The sequence below is a fragment of the Psammomys obesus genome, unplaced genomic scaffold (genome assembly GCF_907164565.1).
Source record: "Psammomys obesus unplaced genomic scaffold, mPsaObe1.curated_primary_1811, whole genome shotgun sequence".
NCBI lineage: Eukaryota > Metazoa > Chordata > Mammalia > Rodentia > Muridae > Psammomys > Psammomys obesus.
In genome coordinates, this window is record NW_026585797.1 from 33,754,329 (window position 1) to 33,775,534 (window position 21,206).

General features: G+C 36.9%; 1 protein-coding gene and 1 pseudogene across 1 annotated transcript in view; both read right to left on the reverse strand.

The window, feature by feature from the left end:
- The window catches only part of Kpna5 (karyopherin subunit alpha 5), a 62,983-nt gene extending 45,840 nt beyond the window's left edge, over positions 1 to 17,143 (reverse strand). Inside the window, exons 1-7 of the mRNA XM_055599471.1 lie at positions 16,896 to 17,143; positions 11,406 to 11,539; positions 9,240 to 9,341; positions 9,012 to 9,111; positions 7,012 to 7,106; positions 4,429 to 4,560; positions 2,409 to 2,497 (exon numbers count right to left, since the gene is read on the reverse strand). Coding sequence (XP_055455446.1) covers positions 2,409 to 2,497; positions 4,429 to 4,560; positions 7,012 to 7,106; positions 9,012 to 9,111; positions 9,240 to 9,341; positions 11,406 to 11,539; positions 16,896 to 16,899 — 656 coding nt within the window. The 5' untranslated portion in view covers positions 16,900 to 17,143. The remainder of the gene's footprint in view (positions 1 to 2,408; positions 2,498 to 4,428; positions 4,561 to 7,011; positions 7,107 to 9,011; positions 9,112 to 9,239; positions 9,342 to 11,405; positions 11,540 to 16,895) is intronic.
- A 733-nt stretch (positions 17,144 to 17,876) lies between these two features.
- On the reverse strand, positions 17,877 to 18,695 carry LOC129670824 (ATP synthase F(0) complex subunit B1, mitochondrial-like; annotated as a pseudogene).
- Positions 18,696 to 21,206: the final 2,511 nt, after the last annotated feature.

Sequence of the window (21,206 nt, forward strand, 5' to 3'; positions counted from 1 at the left end):
TGTTTACACACACACACACACACACACACACACACACGCACACACACGCACACAAAATGGCTACTCAATTAAGGAAAGCAAAAGAAAACAGGTTAACAAGCCAGATTTGGCTCAGGTAGTAAATATTTATTTCATTTTAAGGTTATTATGAAAAAGTATAAAATTATAAATTAAAGTTAAATAAAGCTGTGTTAGCACAGTCAATATAACTAACAGGTTTATATTTACTAAGAGTCAAATAATTAGCAACATAATAAAACTTCAATCAAGCCAAATGACATATTACTAGAAAATATGTATTTACTGAGTGAATTTCAATGTGACAGATAATTCATCGTCATTTCAAAGCTAGTAACTTCCTTTAAAGTGACATCTGGTACTAACCTGATTTAAATCTTTCATTTTTTATATAAACCTTTCAATATTTTGTTTGGTTCTCTTCTCCTCCTTCTCCCACTGAGACAGGGATTCATGTACCAGAGAATGATCCTGAACTCCCGATCTTCCTGCCTCTACCTCCCAAGTACAGGGATTACAGGTGTGCCTTGTGGTGCATGGCACATTTCTCAAATTTGGAATAAAATTTTCAATTTTCTATGGTCAAATTCTATAACGAAACTGGTATTTTCTAACATTCTTTCTGCATTATATAAACATCTGGCAGTACACAGCTAGGTATGGAGGTTTTTTTGATCTCTATTGACTTAGGTTTGCTCAGTCACCAAAGACATTAAAAAGAGATCAGAAGCTAACAAATGCTTACTACTTCATAAACCACTACCAATCTGGTAAATTAACAAGCAGAAAAAATAAGCTAAAAAAATAGTACCTAAAGCATTTTTAAAATGTTCAATTCATCTACAAATCAAATAATCACATCAGAAACATGTCACATGGAAAGGACAATGACAAAACGTCCATAGTAATAAAATTGCAGTAAAATTATAACGAACAGTTCAGTGGCCTGTAAGCAACCAGCTCTTAATGCCATGTAATTGTGTTAAGCCACGCCAAGAAATCACTTCTATGTTGTTGTTAATTAGAAAAAAAGAGTTGCAAACGATAATCTGAATGTTTAAATTTATTCTATTTAACTCCTACCCTGAAAAGTATGGACAACACAGAGTGATAGCTACTTTTTCTTCCAACCATCTCTTTGATTAGTTTTCTTTCTTTCATAATACTTGTCATTGACATCTAACAGAAAAGTTCTTTCAGTGAATGCTAATTATCCTGTGTAAAAAACTCTTAAAGTACCTTATGTAATAGTATAATTTATTTTTAAATGTCAAGCATCTAAGAAGCTCAACATTTAGGAGCACTTGCTGCTTTTCCAGAGGACTGGAGTTCCGTTCCCAGTACTCCTATCAGCAGCTCATACCCCTGTAATTCTACTTCAGAAGCTCTGACACCACTGGTCAGACACTTCTGGTCTTCTGAGGAACCTGCTCTCACATGAACATACTCTCCCAACACACACACACATAAATTTTAAAAAATCTTATAAGTAACCCGAAAAGAAGCTGCTTGCTTAGTCATTTTAAGTAAAAAGCAACTTCCAAACACTGAAAGAAATATATTCTTTGTTCTGCGAACATTTCAAAATAAAATATAAAATTCTGCAGACATCATAAATATACATTTTGTCATTTCTGTGCTATAAGGCCCTGGAGAGACTGCAGTAGCTAAGAGCATTTGCTGGTCTTTCAGAGGACCTGAGTTCAGATCCTCACACCCACATTTTGAATGGCTCACAACTGCCTGTAATTCCAGTTTCAGGAACTCTTGAAGCCCTTTGGACTCCATGGACACCTGCTGTCCAGTGAACACAGCTCTATCCCCTGACACACACATGACATAAACTTTTAATCTTAAGAAAAAAGATTTCGGGGCTGGAGAGATGGCTCAGAGGTTAAGAGCACTGTCTGTTCTTCCAAAGGTCCTGAGTTCAATTCCCAGCAACCACATGGTGGCTCACAACCATCTATAATGAGATCTGGTGCCCTCTTCTGTCATGCAGATGTACACACAAAATAGAGCACTCATATGTAAAATAAAGAAATAATAAAAAAAAAAGATTTCATATTACGGGACCACTTGAGTGTTATTATATTATAAATTTGCATATGTCCTTGTTAGAATTATTTTAACACTGAAGGCATCAAATAAGTGATGACTACTAAAAAGTACAGATTAAGAGAACATAAAAACATTTTTAAAAAGAATACAATTTGAATTTTTTTTTTTCCTGGTTCTGCCTATTTTCAAGTAATTTTAGGCCTGGCCAATCATAAGAAAAAACTACAAAAAATTATTTTGAGAATTTAAAGAGAAATATAGGAGTATATAGTTTTCTTTTCGAGGTAGAAAATTAACTTATACATGGTAAAGTGAAACAAAATACTTACTCTAAGAGAGGTGGAAGTATCTCACAATTCAAAACAAAATCCCTGCATTCTGCATTGTCACCAGCAATGTTACCAAGGGCCCAAACAGCCTGGAAAAATAGAAAAGGGTGCTTAAGACAATGCCCTAGACCAGACACTCTCTGTTAAGAGACTTTTACTACAAAAAGCAACACAACAATGATTTTCCAGAAACGTGAAAAAACAAAAACAAGGAAATAGGAAAGAAAAATTTTAAGTGAAATTCTATAACATTTTAAATTATAAGAAAAGGGCAAGAAGTTTCCCTTATATTCTAGTGAACTGTCAATACTGTTCAAGGAAGAGCTAAAAAAGTCTATCCATTTTGAATCTAGGAAGAAAAGCAAAAAATTTATGGCAAAATTTTTAATTACTTATACTAGCAATTTGAAGGGTTTTTTTTTTTTGTTTTGTTTTGTTTTTACCTAATTTCAAGTAATTTTAGGCCTGGCCAATCATAAGCACAAACTACAAAATATTATTTGAGAATTTAACTGCTATCCAGAAATGTAGGAGTATATAATTTTCCAAATGCAAAATTAACCAGCTGGACTGGTACAATATTTTTAAACAAGAGAGATAAAACATAGAGTATAAACAATAAGATGTAATTAGATGAAAATTTAAGATTAACCAGTTTAGTATAATTTTAAAAGTCAATGGTAGTAAGTTTCAATTATGAGAAACTACATACATAAAAGTTATCACTTTAACCATAGTCACATTTTAAATTTTTTATTGAACTACAAAAGTGTACTATGTTTTCAACTGGTAAAGTCTTATTTTTAAATTTAAAACATGAATTATTATTTTTAACATCACCTTGAGACCCAAAATTAATTTCTGAAAAGCTTAAAAAAAAAGAAGAAAAAAATGTTTTCTAGATTACTCTTAGTATCTGAAACAATATTATCAAGAGGATAGGCAGATGTGATGGTGTGTGCCTTTTAACCCCTGCCAACACCTAGTAGGCAGAAGTAAGTGGATCTCTGTGTGTTTGAGGCTACATAGTAAGGCTCTGTCACCTGTCTTTAAAAAAAAAAGTATTATCACTCTCTGTACTTGTGTGTGTGTGTGTGTGTATATATATATATATATATATATATATATCCACCAATATATATTCCCACAAGCATATATATAAATATATGGATATTTGTCATCATTTTTTAATATTCTTTGAAGGGTAGTTCTTTGAAGGATAGTTCTTTTTCTCTAATTAAAAAAACAAGGAAATCCAAAAGTACATTAAAAACCAATACACAATAATGTTTACAACTATATTAACACTAGTAAGCTAGAACTAGCAAATACACAATTAAGGAATAGATAATAAATTGTTGAAAAACATGAAAAAATTTGTGTTGGATAATTAGCAACATTTTCTTGAAAAAGTAACTAATGCCATTAAAAAAAAAAACCCTTCCAATATTAGTGGTAAGTAAATACACAATTTCATAAAACTAAATGATGAATGAAACAGGAGATCAACAGGTGAACATGCATAACAAAAACAAACTTACTTAAAACTTGAGTTTCTTTTGATGACCTAGTCATCTTATTAAATGATTCCTATTAGAACAAAACTTTAAAAATTTACTCCTGAAATCTATTAAAATGATTCAATTCAAAGCAACACATTTTAAAAAATAAAAAATAAGGTATGCCTTACACAATTTAGAGAATTAGTCAGAGAATCCCAGATATAAGCCTTGCAGCCACCCATGGTAGCTTTGGATGTGTTCCTTTTTATGTCTCACTGTGATTTCATAAATACAAACTGTGGTTCCTGTGCTGAGAACATTCTCATCAAACTCAGAATTATGCCAGAAGTGGTTCATTTTTCCCACTTTTAATCAGAGACTGAAAAAACACTGTCTTTTAATAAAGAAATGCTAGGTAAATTATGCATAAAATGAAGTAGAGGTTAAAATTACAAGCACTATTTTCAGGAAAAATTTAAATCTCTATATACAACACGCTGAACAAGGTAAGAACTTACCTGCTCCTGTACATCTTCATGCTCTGAAGTGAGAAGTTTGATAAAAATTGGAACAGCCCCAGTTTCAATCACTACCTTGGTGTGCAGAAATGTTCCAGATGCTATATTAGTTAATGCCCACGCAGCTTCAAACTGAGGAAAGAAATGCAAAAGGAATGAAAGCATAAAGGAAATGTCACACAGATGAAGAAGAAATAACGTAAAAAAGAAATCTGAAAGGAAGACTGACTTATGATTATGAAAGTTCATTGAGAAGTCAGGTTTACAGATGGAAAACCTTATTCAAGAAAGCAAAAACATCTTCAGACTGTACAAACAAAACCAAAAAGGAGTATGTTTTATGATGCCCCGAATATATTAATACAACTTAATTCATACAACTCCTATTGTTTACTATTTTAGAGTGGTAGTCTAAAGTAAGCTGTTTAAAAATAAACGAGTGAAAAAATAATGAATTGTATTTACTTCCCAGGTGATCACATCGCCCCCAACCTTATTTAAGAACATGAAAATTAGACTGCCAGATATTTTAGGTATTTGTTTAACATGAAAGTTTTATTATAAACAGATGTGGTAATATAAGTTTGCTGATTTTTCACATAACAGCACCTCTGATAGACTAAGAGAAAAAACTACCTGAGGAAATAATTTATATTTAACATCAATGAAGACAATAGCATTCACCAATTGTAAATAAAGAAATAAATACAGGTTTACAAATTTCTCCTTGATATTTCCTAGGAAAATACAGTAGTAAAGACTGGTAAAGTCACAAGCTTACTGAAAAATGCATTGCACAGATATGATTTTAAAGGTGGGAAGAGCTACAGTGATGGTTCAATGGGGGCTCAAACTGCCTGTATTTCCAGATATGATGTCTCAGACCTCTGAGGGCACTGGCTCTCATATGCAACATATCCACATACATATACACACCTATATTATATGGTAGTAATGATACTGTTTAGATTTGTTAAAAATGTAAAATGTAGGCACGTTCATTCGAAATGTTCCAGTTTTTAAAAGCCTCATATCTACTTCATATGTTTTTAAATGTGTGCATGCCTTACAAAAATTGCTTATAGAACAGTGTCCCATAGGAAACCTAGTTTGAACTTAGACTAATAGTCTGAACTAATAGATTAATACCCATTTGGGTAACTAACATAGCATGGAGCTATCCCCAAACTACACTTGTGAATTTCATCAAGCCCAATACAGACTCAAGTTCCCAATGTTCTTGAGTACACCACACTATTCACATACTACATTTTCAATCTCAAATTAATTTCTGTTTTTCCTTTGCCAATCATGAAACATTCCTGACTTTAACCACAGAATCAACTACTACATCTTCTATGTTCATAGAGCACTTTTTTTTTCACAATTCTGTTACAGTGCTCAGCACACTGTTTTACTTATCTCTTGGTATGTTTAGCTTCTGCACAGTAGCTGGAAAACTTCTGTAAGCAGAACAAATGTCTTAATTTTAGTCCTATATTATGACTGGCTCTCGAGTTAGCATTCAATAATTTTATTTATTTATATCCACTTATTTCTTGTTTTATTCACTGGAAGAGCCACATAATAATAGACATGAGAGACCAGAGTTTTAGTTTGTAGTCACTGCTTATATAAAACAGAGATTAAATCCTATGGCTTCCAAGCCAAAATAACTAACCTGAATAAAATACCCTTTTCTTGAGAGACTCTTGATTAAAAAGTCTAAACAAAATTTTTCACATTCACATGTATTACATATGCCTAAAACGGGAGCTAAACAATGGACCACTACTCTCAGGTGCAATTTTAATAAATGTGACTCAATAGTCCCTAAATACTAACCACAGCACTGATATTAGCTGTAGATCTTCAACTCCTGAAACCTAAATCTGACTTTGGATTATACATAGACTTCAAAGTGAGAGAGTATAATCTCTTTTTTTTATCACATTACAATGTTTGTAAACTCGAGTAAACTACTATCAGTAGCTAATTATTTGGGAGACTATAAAAAAAATCAGGGTTGTGATATAAAGCTCTCTGGGAAAAATGTAACTTTGGTTCTATTTTTTTGTAGGTTATACATATACATATATATATATACATACATATATATAAATACATATATACATATATATATCAGCTAGAAATATTTTAGGAAGTTATTTAAGAAACAACAAAGCTGCATTTAGTGGCTCATGCCTTTAACTCCACTACATCAATAGGGACAGGCAGACCTCTGTGAGTTCAAGGTCTGGGTATATAAACAGACCCTATCTCAGAAAGAAAGAAGCAAGTTTAATAATGAGATTAACACTTTCAGCTTTCTAAAAGAAAAGTTAATAAAGTTTGACAACTATAAAATTTTATTAGCATTAGCTATGACTTTATGCTTTCTGAAACTGTTCAACAACACAAACTACTACTATAGTCATGCCTAGCCAAGGGTGGGACCTGTTTTTCCTTTTTTAAGTATTTAATGAATGCTTACAATAGTTAGCATTGTGAGAAGCCATTTCCACTAGAAACTCAGTTATTTCTAGAAAGCGATTACAAAAAAAAAAAAAACTTCAGACTCACTTGTAAAGTACAATTTTCATTTCTTTCAAGAAATTTCACAAATCTCTGTACAACTCCTGGTTTCTGTATAACTTGATCTATTGGTGGATTGGGTTCTAAGATTAAAAAAAAAAGGCTGTTACATAGACACAAAAGACAATGAACTGATCCCTGTTTTATGCAACACGGTATCTTACTTGCTTTTCCTTTTACTATGACAAAATATCCTGACAAAAGAGGGAGAAATCAGTTATAGTCCATCATAATAGAGAAGTCACAAGGCAGAGAAGCTTGAAGCAACTAGTTACATTGCATCCACAGAGAACAAAAAATCACTGCCTCTAGTTAGTTCCCTCTCCATTTCTTCAGTCCAAGATTGCAGTCAGGCAGCAGTGCTAACTGTGGTGGACAGTCTTCCCACCTCAGTCAAGGTAATTAAAATAATCCCTGCAGGGGGGCTTAGAGGCCTGTCCACAGGTGATTCTAGACTTTCACAAGATGGCAAGTAATGTATCACACACGATATAGGAAATAGTTTCCCTAGGTTTCTCTGACCAAAGTTTAAAGTTATCACTGGATGTAACTGTAGATAAATGTTCTCATTATCGTAGTACTTTCTACAAAGCAAAGTCTACTTTTTCATTAATTGTAATGATAGGAAACTAAGATATATCTCCTAAGCTGAAATATACTTAGACCATCCTTAAACATACAAAGAATGTGGGTCCAATACTCATACCACCAACTGAAAGTCCCCACCTAATTTTTATAGCACTATCCTCAATTTCCAAGGATAGTGGAAATTCCCTCACTAGCAATAATCATTCACTTACCTGACTCTAGTCAAGGCATATTTTTTGTCTAGACATTATTTATTATTTATAAAAATGCTGTTAAGACGATCTAAAATCTTCAAAATTTTTAACAAAATGCAGACTTTTGAGAATTACAAATCCTCTTGGAATCCATAAAATTCAAACACATTTCAAGAACTGACCAACTAAAAAGGAACTTTCTTCTACCTCTGCCTCAGTAAAAAGTGCCTTCAGATGTTTAATAGCTTCTAGGTTGGTGTTCCTATTGGTCTTCTATATTCTTCACAGAAAATTTATCAATTTTGTTAAATTCATTAGTCACTCATTATTATCATTTACAGCACTTCATAGACTTCCTTAATTGAATTCTCCTCTCCATGTTCCACACCAAACTTTTGTGTGTTTATTACATGTGGATAATTTGTATGAATGTGTGTCTGTATGTGTGTGTGTGTGTGTGTGTGTGTGTGTGTATAATATCTATAACTTACATAATACGTAATTCATAAATATTAAACAAAGCATGACAAAGCCACATGCCTATCACTATTACTCTTTGCTCTTGCTAGCAGCCACCATGTTGCATATATGAACAACCATCACTTGGGAAGGTGCTTCAGGAAGATAAAAGAGTTTGGGGCCAGCTTTAGCTACATTGTAAAACCTTATCTCCAAGTCAAAAATGAATAAACAAAAGGTATGTCTAAAAAATATTTGTATTAGAAATTATAGCCTTATTTATTGGTAACATTTTTATATTTGCTTCTTTAGATTCTTCTACAATTTGTGATTTTTTTTTTTTTTTTTTCAAACAGGTTCTCACTATGTAGCCATAGATTGCTTAGAACTTATGATGTAGACCAGACTGGCTTCCAACTCACAGAAATCTGCCTGTTTCCCAAGTACTGGAACTAAAGGTACACATATTCAAGCTGGGCACTGAGGCAGGTGGGTCTACAGGTATGAGTTGGAGGCCAGCTTGGGTTACCAAGTGAGCTCCAGGACAGCCAAGGTTCTTTCAAAGAACAAAAAGCAAAACAAAATAAAGGTGTGCACAACCATACCAGGCTAATATGTTTTACAGAGAAATTAAGACCTGTCCCTGGAAAAAAAAGAAAAAAAAGCAGTGTCTCAAATTTTATAAAAATAGAAATCTTTACTATAAAATTCTGTAAGATCAAATAACACAATGAAAATAATTCTTGCCTTTAGAAAGCAGCTTTCTAAATTTCTGTGTTGCTGTCAGCTGCTGTTCAGCATTATTAGAGAAAATCATCTGAATCATATCTGCTGTGATCACGTCTTCCTAGAACATACAAAAAAGTCACATGTAAATATTTTTGCATGAATATAATTTTATTATTTTATGTATATGCTGTTTCTGGAAAATTATGAGGTATCATATAAACCACAATACATTTTTGTAAAACATACCTCTGGAATGGGTACAGTGGAGCTGATGTCTGGGTCCTGGATAGGACTCTCTAGCATACAGTCATCATTTCTGGGCAAAGAGACATTTCTGCGTTTGAACAACTGCAACAAAGAGAAATTATTTTATATACCAAGTTCCCAAAAATATTCAACTATCATAGGATTCCTTCTTTCATGTGTGTAAACAAATCAATTTTTATAATTAAAATATTAAACAGTCATGTACATTTTATAGGACTTGAAAAAGCATATATTTCTTTATTGAATTACTGTTGAAGAGCTTTTCTAAGACAATCTTCATTATGGGCTGGAGTGATGAATTCAGTGCTTATAAACGCATACAACTCTTGAAGAAGACCAGAGTTAGATTACCAGTACAGATGCTGGATTGTCAATACCCAAGTTGGGCAAATGATAACTACCCATACCTCCAGCTCTGGGACAACTCTGGTTTGTATGGGCAACTGCACTCACCTGCACACACTGTTAGCATGATGTTCTTGTGGAATGTATACAATTTATCCTTGTTCATTCAAATTCTCATTTTTCTACCCCACTACCTGGTTTCAATCTGGACATTGCATTGTGATGTTTATTCTAAGCATCACCTGTCTCAAGTTTGTGTAAACATGCCACCATTTGTTCTCTGTATTTTCAACTAAACAACCAGCCAATGCTGTGCAATGGAGAGAATAGGGTGGGACATCCTGGTCCAGAGGGCAGGAGAAGTAAGCAAGGTGGAAGAGTAGGAGAGCAGAGATCAGCAGGACAGGACTTGGAACCACGATGCGAGATGATATGGACAAATATGACAAAAGCCAAGTATAATGGGTAAAATCTGAATGGTAGGAAACTATGCGGGCTTGGAGATTTAGGATGGAGTAATCATTGCCCAGCATTGTGCTCTGTGTTAATTAAATAAATCCTAGTCTCTGTGTGGTGATTTGGGTATACAGTTGGTTTAAAACTAGCCGCTGTTTAACTAAAAGATAAATCAATGAGAAATATTAATAACCCACAACACACCCTCACACAGACATACACATGTACACATAATTAAAATAAATGAAAACAAATCCTAAAAAAGGAAAGTCTTGATTGAAAATACAGAACAAATAAGAAGCTATAGAGTTAATACAGCCAATGGTCAAGCAATAGGAAGCTGAGTGCGGTAGCATATGCCTGTGATCCTAGCACCTATGGTATAGGCAGAAGGATATAAAACTCAAGTCATCCTCACCTACAAAAAAATCTGAGGTCATCCTGGGCTACATGAGATTAAAAAAACAAAATAAAACAAGCAATAGGAGGTAATTTCAGGAAAAACATTCCCATACTTCTTAGTCCCATAATTAAAAATAAACAGACAAAACAACAACCAAAGTAACAAAAACAAAGTACGCCTTGTACTTTGATGACTAAAAAAATAAAGCTTTTCCTCAATCTGTACATACTTTTTTTAGTCAACAGGTTGTTTGTTTGTTTGATGTTTAGCCCTTCAATATACTATATATAAGCCATAATTATTATATTTCCACACAGGACTTTTTCACTAGTCCTCTTCATTTTTAATTTGTTACTATAAGGACTACTTATTTATAATTATTTCCAAGTCTATATTGGATTGGAAAATGCTGAGAAGCCCTCTCTTAAATGGCTTTATAATCTTCATGTTGCATATGCAAAGTATAAGTACAGGCCATGAAATATAGAACTATATTAGGAAATAAAGAAAGCATAGAATTAAAGAACATGGAAAGATGACTCTAGTTACCTTGAGATGTATGGAAACCTACAAATGTATATGTGTTTGCTGGGGAAAAAGTCTATAGTGAGACTATAGACTATAGTGGGTCACTGCAGGTGACCTGAGTGACTCAAAGTAAACATTTTTAGCAGTGGGCAGAAATATGGTCAATACAAGAGAAAAGTCTCTCCAGCCAGTGACCAAAACAGTACAGGATTCTAATTAATGAATTCAGAAATATTATTCCAGAAATTTAATTAAAGAATAGCTTTAGCAACTCAATTTTTTCAAACACTTAGCATTTAAATTTTTCTAAAATACAGCAATTTTAATTAAACTTGTCAACTTCCGAATGAGTTAGATGAATGGATAGATGGCTTTGTTGCTGCGAAACAAAATAAGTATCTAAGGACACCTACCTGTTCTTCCCTTTTTTGTTTTCGAAGTTGTATTCCTTCTTCTTCTCTTCGCCTTCGCATCTCTTGAGGATTTAAGGCTTTGTTCTTGTAACTTTTCATTCTGTAGTTATCCTTCCCTGTACTAGCCATCGAATCTTAGGAAAAGGAGACATATAGGGATAACTTTCAAAAAATAACAGGTAACTAAATTTAAGTTCACTAATTTTAAAGGACCAAATTAAGCCACTTTGAAACAGACAAAAAAAAATACCTTCTCTTTCTACCACACTGGAGTAAGATGACCAAATATTTTAGTAATTAATTCTCAGTCATAGCACATTTCCTGGTGCTTTAAAGACCACTGAGAGCCAAGCAACTTTCTTTAAAAGGAGGTTTAATTAACTTACAGATCTGCAGGTCATGAAGGTACCACAGATGCCCACCTATAATGGAACCTGAGGCTGATTGATATACAGCAGAGATGCAGAAAGGCAAGCCAACAGGCATTTGTAGAAAAGATAGGAGGACAAGGCTGCTGGCCCACAAAAGGGCTTCTAAACTCACAATGAAACAGACACAGAATTTGGCAGGAACAAACCTACGCTTTAGCATTATTAAATGAGTAACAAATTAGGATCTAAAAACACTCATTACCCTTATTTCACAGAGTCCAAGATTCAACAGCTTTACCTTTGTAATTTGTTAACATTTCTGGAGGACATACATCTTTCAATAACTATCAGAAAACTCATCAACTATCAATGAAATTTCTGAATTATACTACTGACAAAATGGAAGAAAGAGCTGATGTTATAGTCCCATTTTCAACAAAATATGGTGTTAACACCAATAAGTACACTTCAAGTATTTATTCCAGTCTGGCTTCTTTCATTTAATTAAGACATTACCAAGGTCATCAAGGTCACTGTGTTATGACTGTACTATCAGTTTTTAGTCCTCCATTATAATTAGTTCTTTTGAAGCAATGAAGTGTTTGTATATTTCATTTCTATTAGAAATGTATTTTTAAAATAGCAACACAACACCAAATGGTGGCACATGCCTTTAATGTCAACACTTGGGAGACAAAGGCAGTTGGATCTGTGTCAATTCAAGGCCAACCTAATCTACATTGAGAGTCTAGGACAGGACTGAAGAGATGGCTCAGCCATTAAAGGCTAGGCTCACAACCAAAAATATAAGAGAGTCTAGGCCAAAGAGAGGCACACAGTGAGACACCGTCTCAAAAAAATTAATATAAGTATTTTAAAGCATAACTATGAAATATATTTGAAATATATATTAGTTTTACATTCAGAAAATTATATAGCAACATGGTATTGGAACATGATATGATTCTTTTATACTTATGCTGTAACCTGTTCTGGGCTTGCATATGAAGACTAAAAAGTTGTCTAAAGCAGTATTTCAACTGTAAGTTAAATGTGACATGTAATTAGTGATTAATTAATATACTATTGTGATAAATTTGAGGAACATAACCAGGCCTGACCAGAGACTACTGTAACCAGTTAGTTTACAAAGTAAACAGAAGATGATTTCATCTGTCTGTCATCTCTGATATAAGACAGTAATTAGTTTGCAGATGTACAAGCAATAAAGTATACTAAAATACATACATTACATCCTGTGAGAGCCCAGTAAGATAAGGGAATTAACTCTACTTGAGGAAGCTCAGACAGGCTTCGCTGTGACTCTCTATTAAAGGATGGGAAAGGAAAAAAGAACAAACATTTCAAACAGAGAATATATGAAGATATAAACACAAAAGATTTGAAGGAAGTCTTGTATAAACAAAGCAGTAAGAAGTAAGATGTGCTTCAACAAAGGACTTGGGGGAAAGAGACAGACAATAAAGCTATAAACATAAAGCAAATATGGTTTCTGCATCCAGCTGAGAAACTCAACTTGATCCTATCAAACACAACTAAAGAAATCAAGGGGTGAAATCTCATTAAGAGTGTTGTTGATAGTCATTGTAGTCATTTTAATAGATGAATACTGACTTTACACATTATACGTGGTTGAAAATATAGATCAAAGCACAGAAAACAGATCATGGCTTGATCATCAAATATCATGGAGAGCCACAAAAGAAAAAAATGTCAAGGAAATCTCCTGATGGTATTCACATTTTAGTAAAAAGAGACAAGAGGAAAGAAAACCAAAAAGAAATAGGACAGAGAAGTAGGGAGAGTAAGACAAAACAAGGGAGTGAGGGGAGTGCAAGAAATCGGAGATGGAGAAGTATTTGAGTTATACCAGCATGAATACCATACCCTAAATTTATTTTATTCTTACACTGAGCCATCAAGCAATAAGCCAGGTGCCAAAAACAGGCATTGGATTTGGTAATCAGAAGTAAAGACAGTGAGGCAAAGCTCACTACTATTGAACTTTAAGTTACAACATAATGGGCTACAGTCTCAAGAATGAATTAAAAAAAATGTTTGTAGATTGGAGGTGTAGCTTAGTGGTAGGTAGAGCACCTGCTCAGAATGTCTGACACTTATAAGTAGTCAATATATCTAATGCATTAATAATTCATTATATGCCTATATGGTAGTTTGAATGAGACTGGGCACTATAGACTCATGTTTGAACATTTGGTCCACAGTTGGTGCAACTAATTGGAAAGGATTATGACAAGGGGTGTCACTAGGGGCAAACTTTGAGGTTTCAAAAGACTTGGGCCATTCCCTGTTTCTCTTTTTCTGTCTTGTCTTTGTCGTAGAGATGATTTCTTAGTTACTGTTCCAGTGATATGTTGTTGGCCTGCTGCCATGCTCCCTGCCATGATGGTCATGGGCCCTATCCCTCTGAAGAAAGTCCTCAATAAAGTCTTCCTTCTATAAGTTGCCTAGCTCATGATGTCCTATCACAGCAAGAGAAAAATATCTAAGACAACCTACAAAAGTAATTAGAAATTCTTAAATTGAGTTTATTAATAGCAATGTATGCACTATTCTCTATTTTATGCATTACAAATCCTGTACTGAAGATATGGTTTAGTGGTAAAGAGTGTGCATTGCTCTTATAGACCCTAGTTTGATGGCAACACCCAAATCAGGCAGCTCACAACACCCTGTAACTTCAGTTTCACAGGAATCCAATGCCTCCGGCACCTGGACTCACTCACATACCTTACCCATGTGGACATATAATTTAAAATAATAAAAATAAATCTAAAAGCAAAAATGTAATTTTAAAAATCTCTCTTAATTTTACTAACAGCTTAGGCTTACGCAGAAAAACAAGAAAAAAATAGAGATCAAAAACAGTTACTGAAATACTCCAAACAAAGCAGAAAATCATTTAAAAATAAAATTTATAGAAATAAATCTTTTCTACCTACATGACATTTTCTAGACTACTGGCATTTAAACATTTTTGAGCACACATTTTTATGTATATGTAATATTTCTGTGAATCCACCTTCAATATTTATTCATTTATTTATATGTACATGTATGCACTCATATGTATCAATGTCAGAAGTCAACCTTAGGTTTCATTCCTCAGAAGCCATCTGCGTTCTCTTTTGAGACAAGGACCTGGGGCTTGTTATTTACGCTAACCCAGCTCTCAGGGAGTTCCATGGACATGCCCCACTTCCACCAATGGACCAAAAAGTGATTCAAGGTTGCTGTATTTTTAAAGGCAGGGTCTTGCTATGTAGCCCTCACTGGCTTAGAACTTGCTATATAGACTTGCAGTTAAGTGCCTAGCTCTGCCTTTCAAGTGTTGGAATTAAAGGAGTCACTACCATGTGTTCAAGCCCTGCCTTTTACATGGGTACTGAGGACTAAGATACTCATGCTTACCTAGCCAGCACTGTGAAAACTGAGCTACCTTCCTAGCCACTTCAATTATTTATTTTTATACATGTGTTACTATGACAACAGATTTCCCTACTGTGAAAACTACAGAACTAGCCATTTTCTTCAAGGAATCAATGAAAAATGTAAACGAACAGAAGTTCTAATCATTTATCCTCACACTCTGGGCCCTTCTCCTCAACCACTTTTCCATTCTAGGTACTACTTAGATTATTAACTTTGTCAAGCATACTGTAATATTTCAGTCTTAATTCGTAACCAAGTAAATTGTAGCCCCAAGGAGACATATTATTTTCTTTCTTTTTCTTCAGTGATACTAACTTTCTGCATCTTTTCCATCTTCACTATGTTGTCTCACCTAAACAAATTTAGTTTCCTCAAAAATGAGTTTTTTATGGACTAGAATTCAAAGGCTTGGATTTCACAGAAATTATCTGAAATATATGAAATGCTATTCAGACATCTTAAAGTTTCCAAACTGGGGTGCCTTTTTTTTTTTTTTTCATTCATAAAAGCATTTTTACCCAGCATTTTAGAAACACACACACACACACACACACACACACACACACACACACACACATCGTTATGAAGTTAGGCACATTATTAGAATCTGAACTCCCAAGGGTTTTATTTTCTGATATTTGTTAATACAATTTCTCAAATCAGTAAAAGCCTTCCATTTTCCTGTGCTTGGATATGCCCTTATAAAACGACAAGCCAGCTCTTTGATTACCTCCTCCTGGGAGCTGCAGCCTTGCCAGGCCACAGAGGAAGATGATTCAGCCAGCCTTGATGAAAACTGATCAGATAGAAGAGGAGGCGGTCCTCCCCTATAAGGGGACTAGAGAAAGGGCATAGGAGGAGAAGTTTGAGGATGGGTGGGACTGGGAGGACACGAGGAAGGGGGCTGCAGCGGGGATATAAAGTGAACTGTAATAAATAAATATATAAATTAAATTAACAAAAATTACAAGCCTGTATGGAGAGGGGCGTGCCAACTGAGCCACTACAACCAAATACTCAGTACTTAGGTGTGAAGCGAAGTTTCTTGATTATCTTTAGCAAACCTGTTTCTTAACAAAACACTACCATTATTGAGTACTGACACTAAGGGAGGTAAACTCCCTCTCGTCTTTCCTCCTTGTGTTTTGATGTGTAGAAAAAGCTCACGTTGTAAATGTCATATTTGACGCCTCGCTACACCCTCTCATTGCTTCCGAATCCTTGCCATCTATTACGCATTACATTTTCATCTTGAAACGAGGTGGGGTTGGCAAATGACAAAAAGAAACGTGGACCCAACGGTTGCTGACACTGGGGCTGAAATCAAGAGACGCCTGCTCGGGTGCAGCACGGGGGGGGGGGGGGGGGTCCCAAGCGGTTTGGAGGCACGGTGACATTTCCGAAAGGTGACAGCCACTGCACACAGGAATGACCAGAATACCACGTACGGAAAATTACTAGGAACACTGCGCGGGGCGGGGGCCCGGCTAGGCGGCGTGATCGCGGCCACGCCCCCGCAGCTGTCGCAGCGTGAGAGACACGGGTCCCTGCGGCTTCTCAGGGAGAGGGACGTGAGTGCACACCAGCAGCATCCCGAGGTCTCAGCCCCGAGCGGGCGCGGCCGGCCTGCATCACTCACACTTACCCATCCACGCGGTCTTCTCACGCGCCCTGCCTTGCAGTCAGTCTCCCGCGGTGACCTCGGTAGCGGACAGCACAGGGCAGACGCTCCGCCTCGAGAACGGCGCGCGGCGATCGGCCAGGCAACCCAAGATGGCGTCCTCCAGCGCCCCTTGCTCAGACCGTAAGCGGCCTCCCAGAAGCCCTTGCTCGCAGGCGGCTGCGGCGGGGGCGTGGCAGGGAGCGTGGTCGCGGAGGGGCGTGGCTGCTCAGTTGCAGGCAATGAAGGAGGCAGCTCTAGCAGCTCGCGCTCCAGGGCGCTGAGCCCTGAGGTTGGAGCTGCAGGCCAAGAATGTCACTAGTCCTCCCTGTGCCTGGAAAGATGAGCTCTCTTTTGTGCGTTCGTTCATCTGCCTCTCCATTCTACAATATTAAGTTGAGAGCGCTGTGAATACCGAAGAATGGACTATCTTAAAACCTAAGCTGGTTTTAAGAGGTGGCTCAGCGGTTAAAAGCAGTAGCAGCTCTTAAGAAGACACGCCCTTATGGCACCCAAAGGGCAGTTCGCAGCTGTCTGCAACACCATGAGGGAATCCGACACCCTAACATAGACATACATGCACGCAAAAAACCAACAAAAACTCAAGGCTCATGAAATTCACACACAGCCTTTTGACTTTGTCAGCTTTACAAACTTAAAACGATATGCTTTTTTGTCAAGTTTAAGAAATAATCTTTCAATTTTATTTATTTTTTGTTTTAAATATCGCTTTACTGCAAGATGTTATAACTAATTACAAGTTTAAACTACAACTTGGTAATTTTAGTCAGGCAGCAAGTTGCTGCAAATTGCTTATTCCAAAGTGATCACCAGACAACTCCAGATACAGAGCAAGGATCAGAAATACCTTACTGGCCAATAGGATTAAGCCACTAAATGGATCTTGATATTTCTTGGTAAAGGTACTCTGTAATTTCAATAGACAACAATAAAGGGAGAGTTTTTCACACAGACTAGTTCCTATTTAAGTTAATTCTCTGGCCGTCTCAATTGAGATAGACACATTCACATAACTGGCTGAGCTTGAGCATTCTCTGTGAGCAGCTTTAGATCTTCAATGCTCTTGGCAATGATCCCCTCCTTCTCCTGCTGTGCAGAAGTGCTCTGCACCACGTGCTTCTCCACCCCGGTCTACCGTGTGCTCTTGCTCCTTGTGACGCATCATGCTCTGTACAGAAATGTGATCGTCCAGATGATGCTTCACCTTTTTATATGCTCTATGTAGCCATTCTTGGTAAGTGATCTCCAAGGCCAGGGCAGTTATTCCTCTGAACATCAAAGAGGTAGCGGTGCTTCTGAACCAGTGCCTGCTGTGCCTTCTCCATGTCAATTGCATACTGGATTTTTTTGATGGTCAACTGCTTTACCTCTAGTTGAACAATCTTTTGCTCGTTAGGTTTAGCAATAAATTTTCCAGTAGAGGAGTCATGTTTCTTAATCACATAAACTATCAACCCTGCTACTGATATGGTAAAGAAGGTCTCTGGGGTATTCACATATATTTCTCTGGATAAAAAAAATCCAAGTAAAGCCCAGTTCCAAGCATGTACTGTTCTGTTACTCCAGTTCTGGGGTAAAGGAATTGGAAAATTTCTTCAGGAATCAGCCCAAGATGTACTTTTCCTCCATATTCAGAAAGAGGTGGTACGTGGCTTTCCTGTGTGAAATATCCTTGATACCTGTGATAACCCTGGTCCCAAGACAGATGTGTTCTTTAGGCACTGAGCCACTGTGGGTGGCAGAAAGTACCACTCAGGGCAGCATTGTTTGAGAAGGTCTAGACAGCGGTTTCCCTGTGACCCCCACCTTAAGACTGTCCAGGCAGGAACCTAATCTTTCAAATTTAATTATAAGACAAAGTCTTGCTCTAGAGCCCTGGCTGGTCTAGAACTTACGATACAGCTCAGAAAGAAGAGCCTCCTACAAGCCTCCTGCCCCAGCCTCTCAAATGACTGTTTCCATACTTGAACTTGCCATTCTTTTATAATTTTATGTAACACCTGAAGGGGTTCAGCAAACGTAGTTTCCTATCAATGTGAGGATTAACCCCAGAGGAAGCAGCCTAAGTTTTAGCAAACTCTCTCAAGCCCCATGATCCACCCTGAAGAACTACAAGCAGTAGTGAAAGCAGACTAGGTCCTATGTGTGATGTTAGGCTCTGAATGTGCAGATAACGTGATCCCTGCCACAAAGAGGTCTGCAATGTCGTAGCTGAGTTTGTTTTGTCCACTAACTAAAATATAAAAAGTGATTCCTTGGACTGTACGTGTGTGTGATTTGTTCTGGCTAAAGAAACCCCATTTTATGCTAAGCATCTATCTTGATACTCAGTAGCCGTTTCTCTCTCTCTAGTCCCTGGAGGATAAGTTCCCAGTAACCCTGACTCAGTGACACTCCCATCCAAAAAGTGTATAGCCATGACTACTATCTTCTTGTTATGACTAGCAGTTTTTCATTTCTTTGTTTGTTTCTGTAATTTGCTTATGCAGATATCCAAAGACTGTTTTTGAGTTGGTCTAATCATTTTACTTGGCGGAACAGAAGAGTTTTTGCTTATTGCATAAATACTGAAGGTCTTTGTGTGGTTTCCCCTTTAAAAGTCGTTCCCCATACCCCTTTTGCATCTTAACTTTGGCTCAGAGATTGTTTGTCCAGCTAGTAGCTAATAAACAAATATTTTAATTATTTTTGGATTGAGTCTGTGGTCTTTTTCCAGGTGTCACAAACTTCATAACATACCAAGAAGAGAAGCTTAACAAAAAGAAACCTGAACAGGACTTTTCAAATACTAATACCATGAGCAGCCTGTCTGGCCAAGAATGGACATATTCTAAAGAGACACTTGTGTTCTTTGTGTATCAGACTATTGAAAGTATAGATCCCATAAAATTAAAATTCATCCAGTAATCTCCTATTAGGCAAATAAATGGTTGAAGCCCTTGAAGTAGCCAGGGGAGGAACCTGTGTCTTGAAGAAAGACTCACAGCTTGTCAAATTGTTTTGCAGGAGAGATTTGGAGCTGATATAATGGTAGGCAAGGGAACATGCCTTGGTTGGACTGCTCAGTCATGACTACTTCTTGCCTTATGTTTAAATACTACCTCAAGTGAGGAGGACACCAGACCCAGAAGGACACACATGGTATGTACTCACTTATAAGTGGATATTAGACCTATAGTACAGGATAACCATACCACAATCCACAGAGCCAAAGAAACTAAGTAACTAGGATGGCCAAAGGGAGGGTGCCAGGATGTCATTCAGAAGCGGAAATAGAATAGACAGCAGAAGTGGATGAAGAGAGGAAATGGGGCAGGAGATGAAATGGGAAACAAGGGAGGGAATAAGATGTGGGGATAACCAGGGTGGGAGGTGAGAGGTCTGGAAACAAGAAGGGAAACTTAGGGTGGACATTTCTTTGTCAAGATGTGACATGGCAGGCTCATGGGAGGATATGGGTGACTCTAGATAAGACTCCTAACAATGGGGGACATGAAGACTGAAGTGACCACCTCTTAGCCAGGCAGAACTAGTGGAAGCAGGGCAATAACAACTCACTGATGAAATGTGATCCAAAAATTACCCTGCCTACAAGAAGTGCATGGATAAAAAGAGGGAACAAAGATTGAGGGAATATCCAACCAGTAACTGGCCACAACCTGACCCCTGCCCCATGGTAGAGAGCCAGCCCATGATACTATTAATGATGCTTTGCTATACTAGTCAGGCAGGAGTCTAACTTGACTGTCATCTGGGAGGCTCTAGCCAGCAGTGGATGGAGACAGATGCTGGAACTTGCAGCCAAGCATGGGACAGAGCTCTGTGGTAGTGTAGGAGGAAAGATGGAGGTACCTAGAGGGGACAGGAAGCTCACAAGAAGACCAATAGAGACAACTAACCCAGTCCCATGGGGGCTTCCAGAGACTGAGACATCAATTAAGGTGCATACATGGTCTGGACCTAAACCTGTGGCTGATGGGCAGCTTGGTCTTCATATGGGGCACATGGTGAGTGGAGGGAGAAAGGGAGCTGTTTCTAACATGGACTCACTTTTGGATCACTTCCCCCTGGCAGCACTACCTTCCCTGGCCTCAGGAGATGAGGATATGCTCAGTCCTGATGTGACTTGATGTGTTGGAGAGGGTTGATGCCAGGGAAGGGGGGCTCTCCTGTTCTGTGGGGAAGGGGAGAAGAGAAGGAAGAAAAGGAGTAAGTGGGAGCAGAGGAGGGAGGGGCACCCTTGGGATGTAAAGTAAATAAACTGAAATTTTAAAT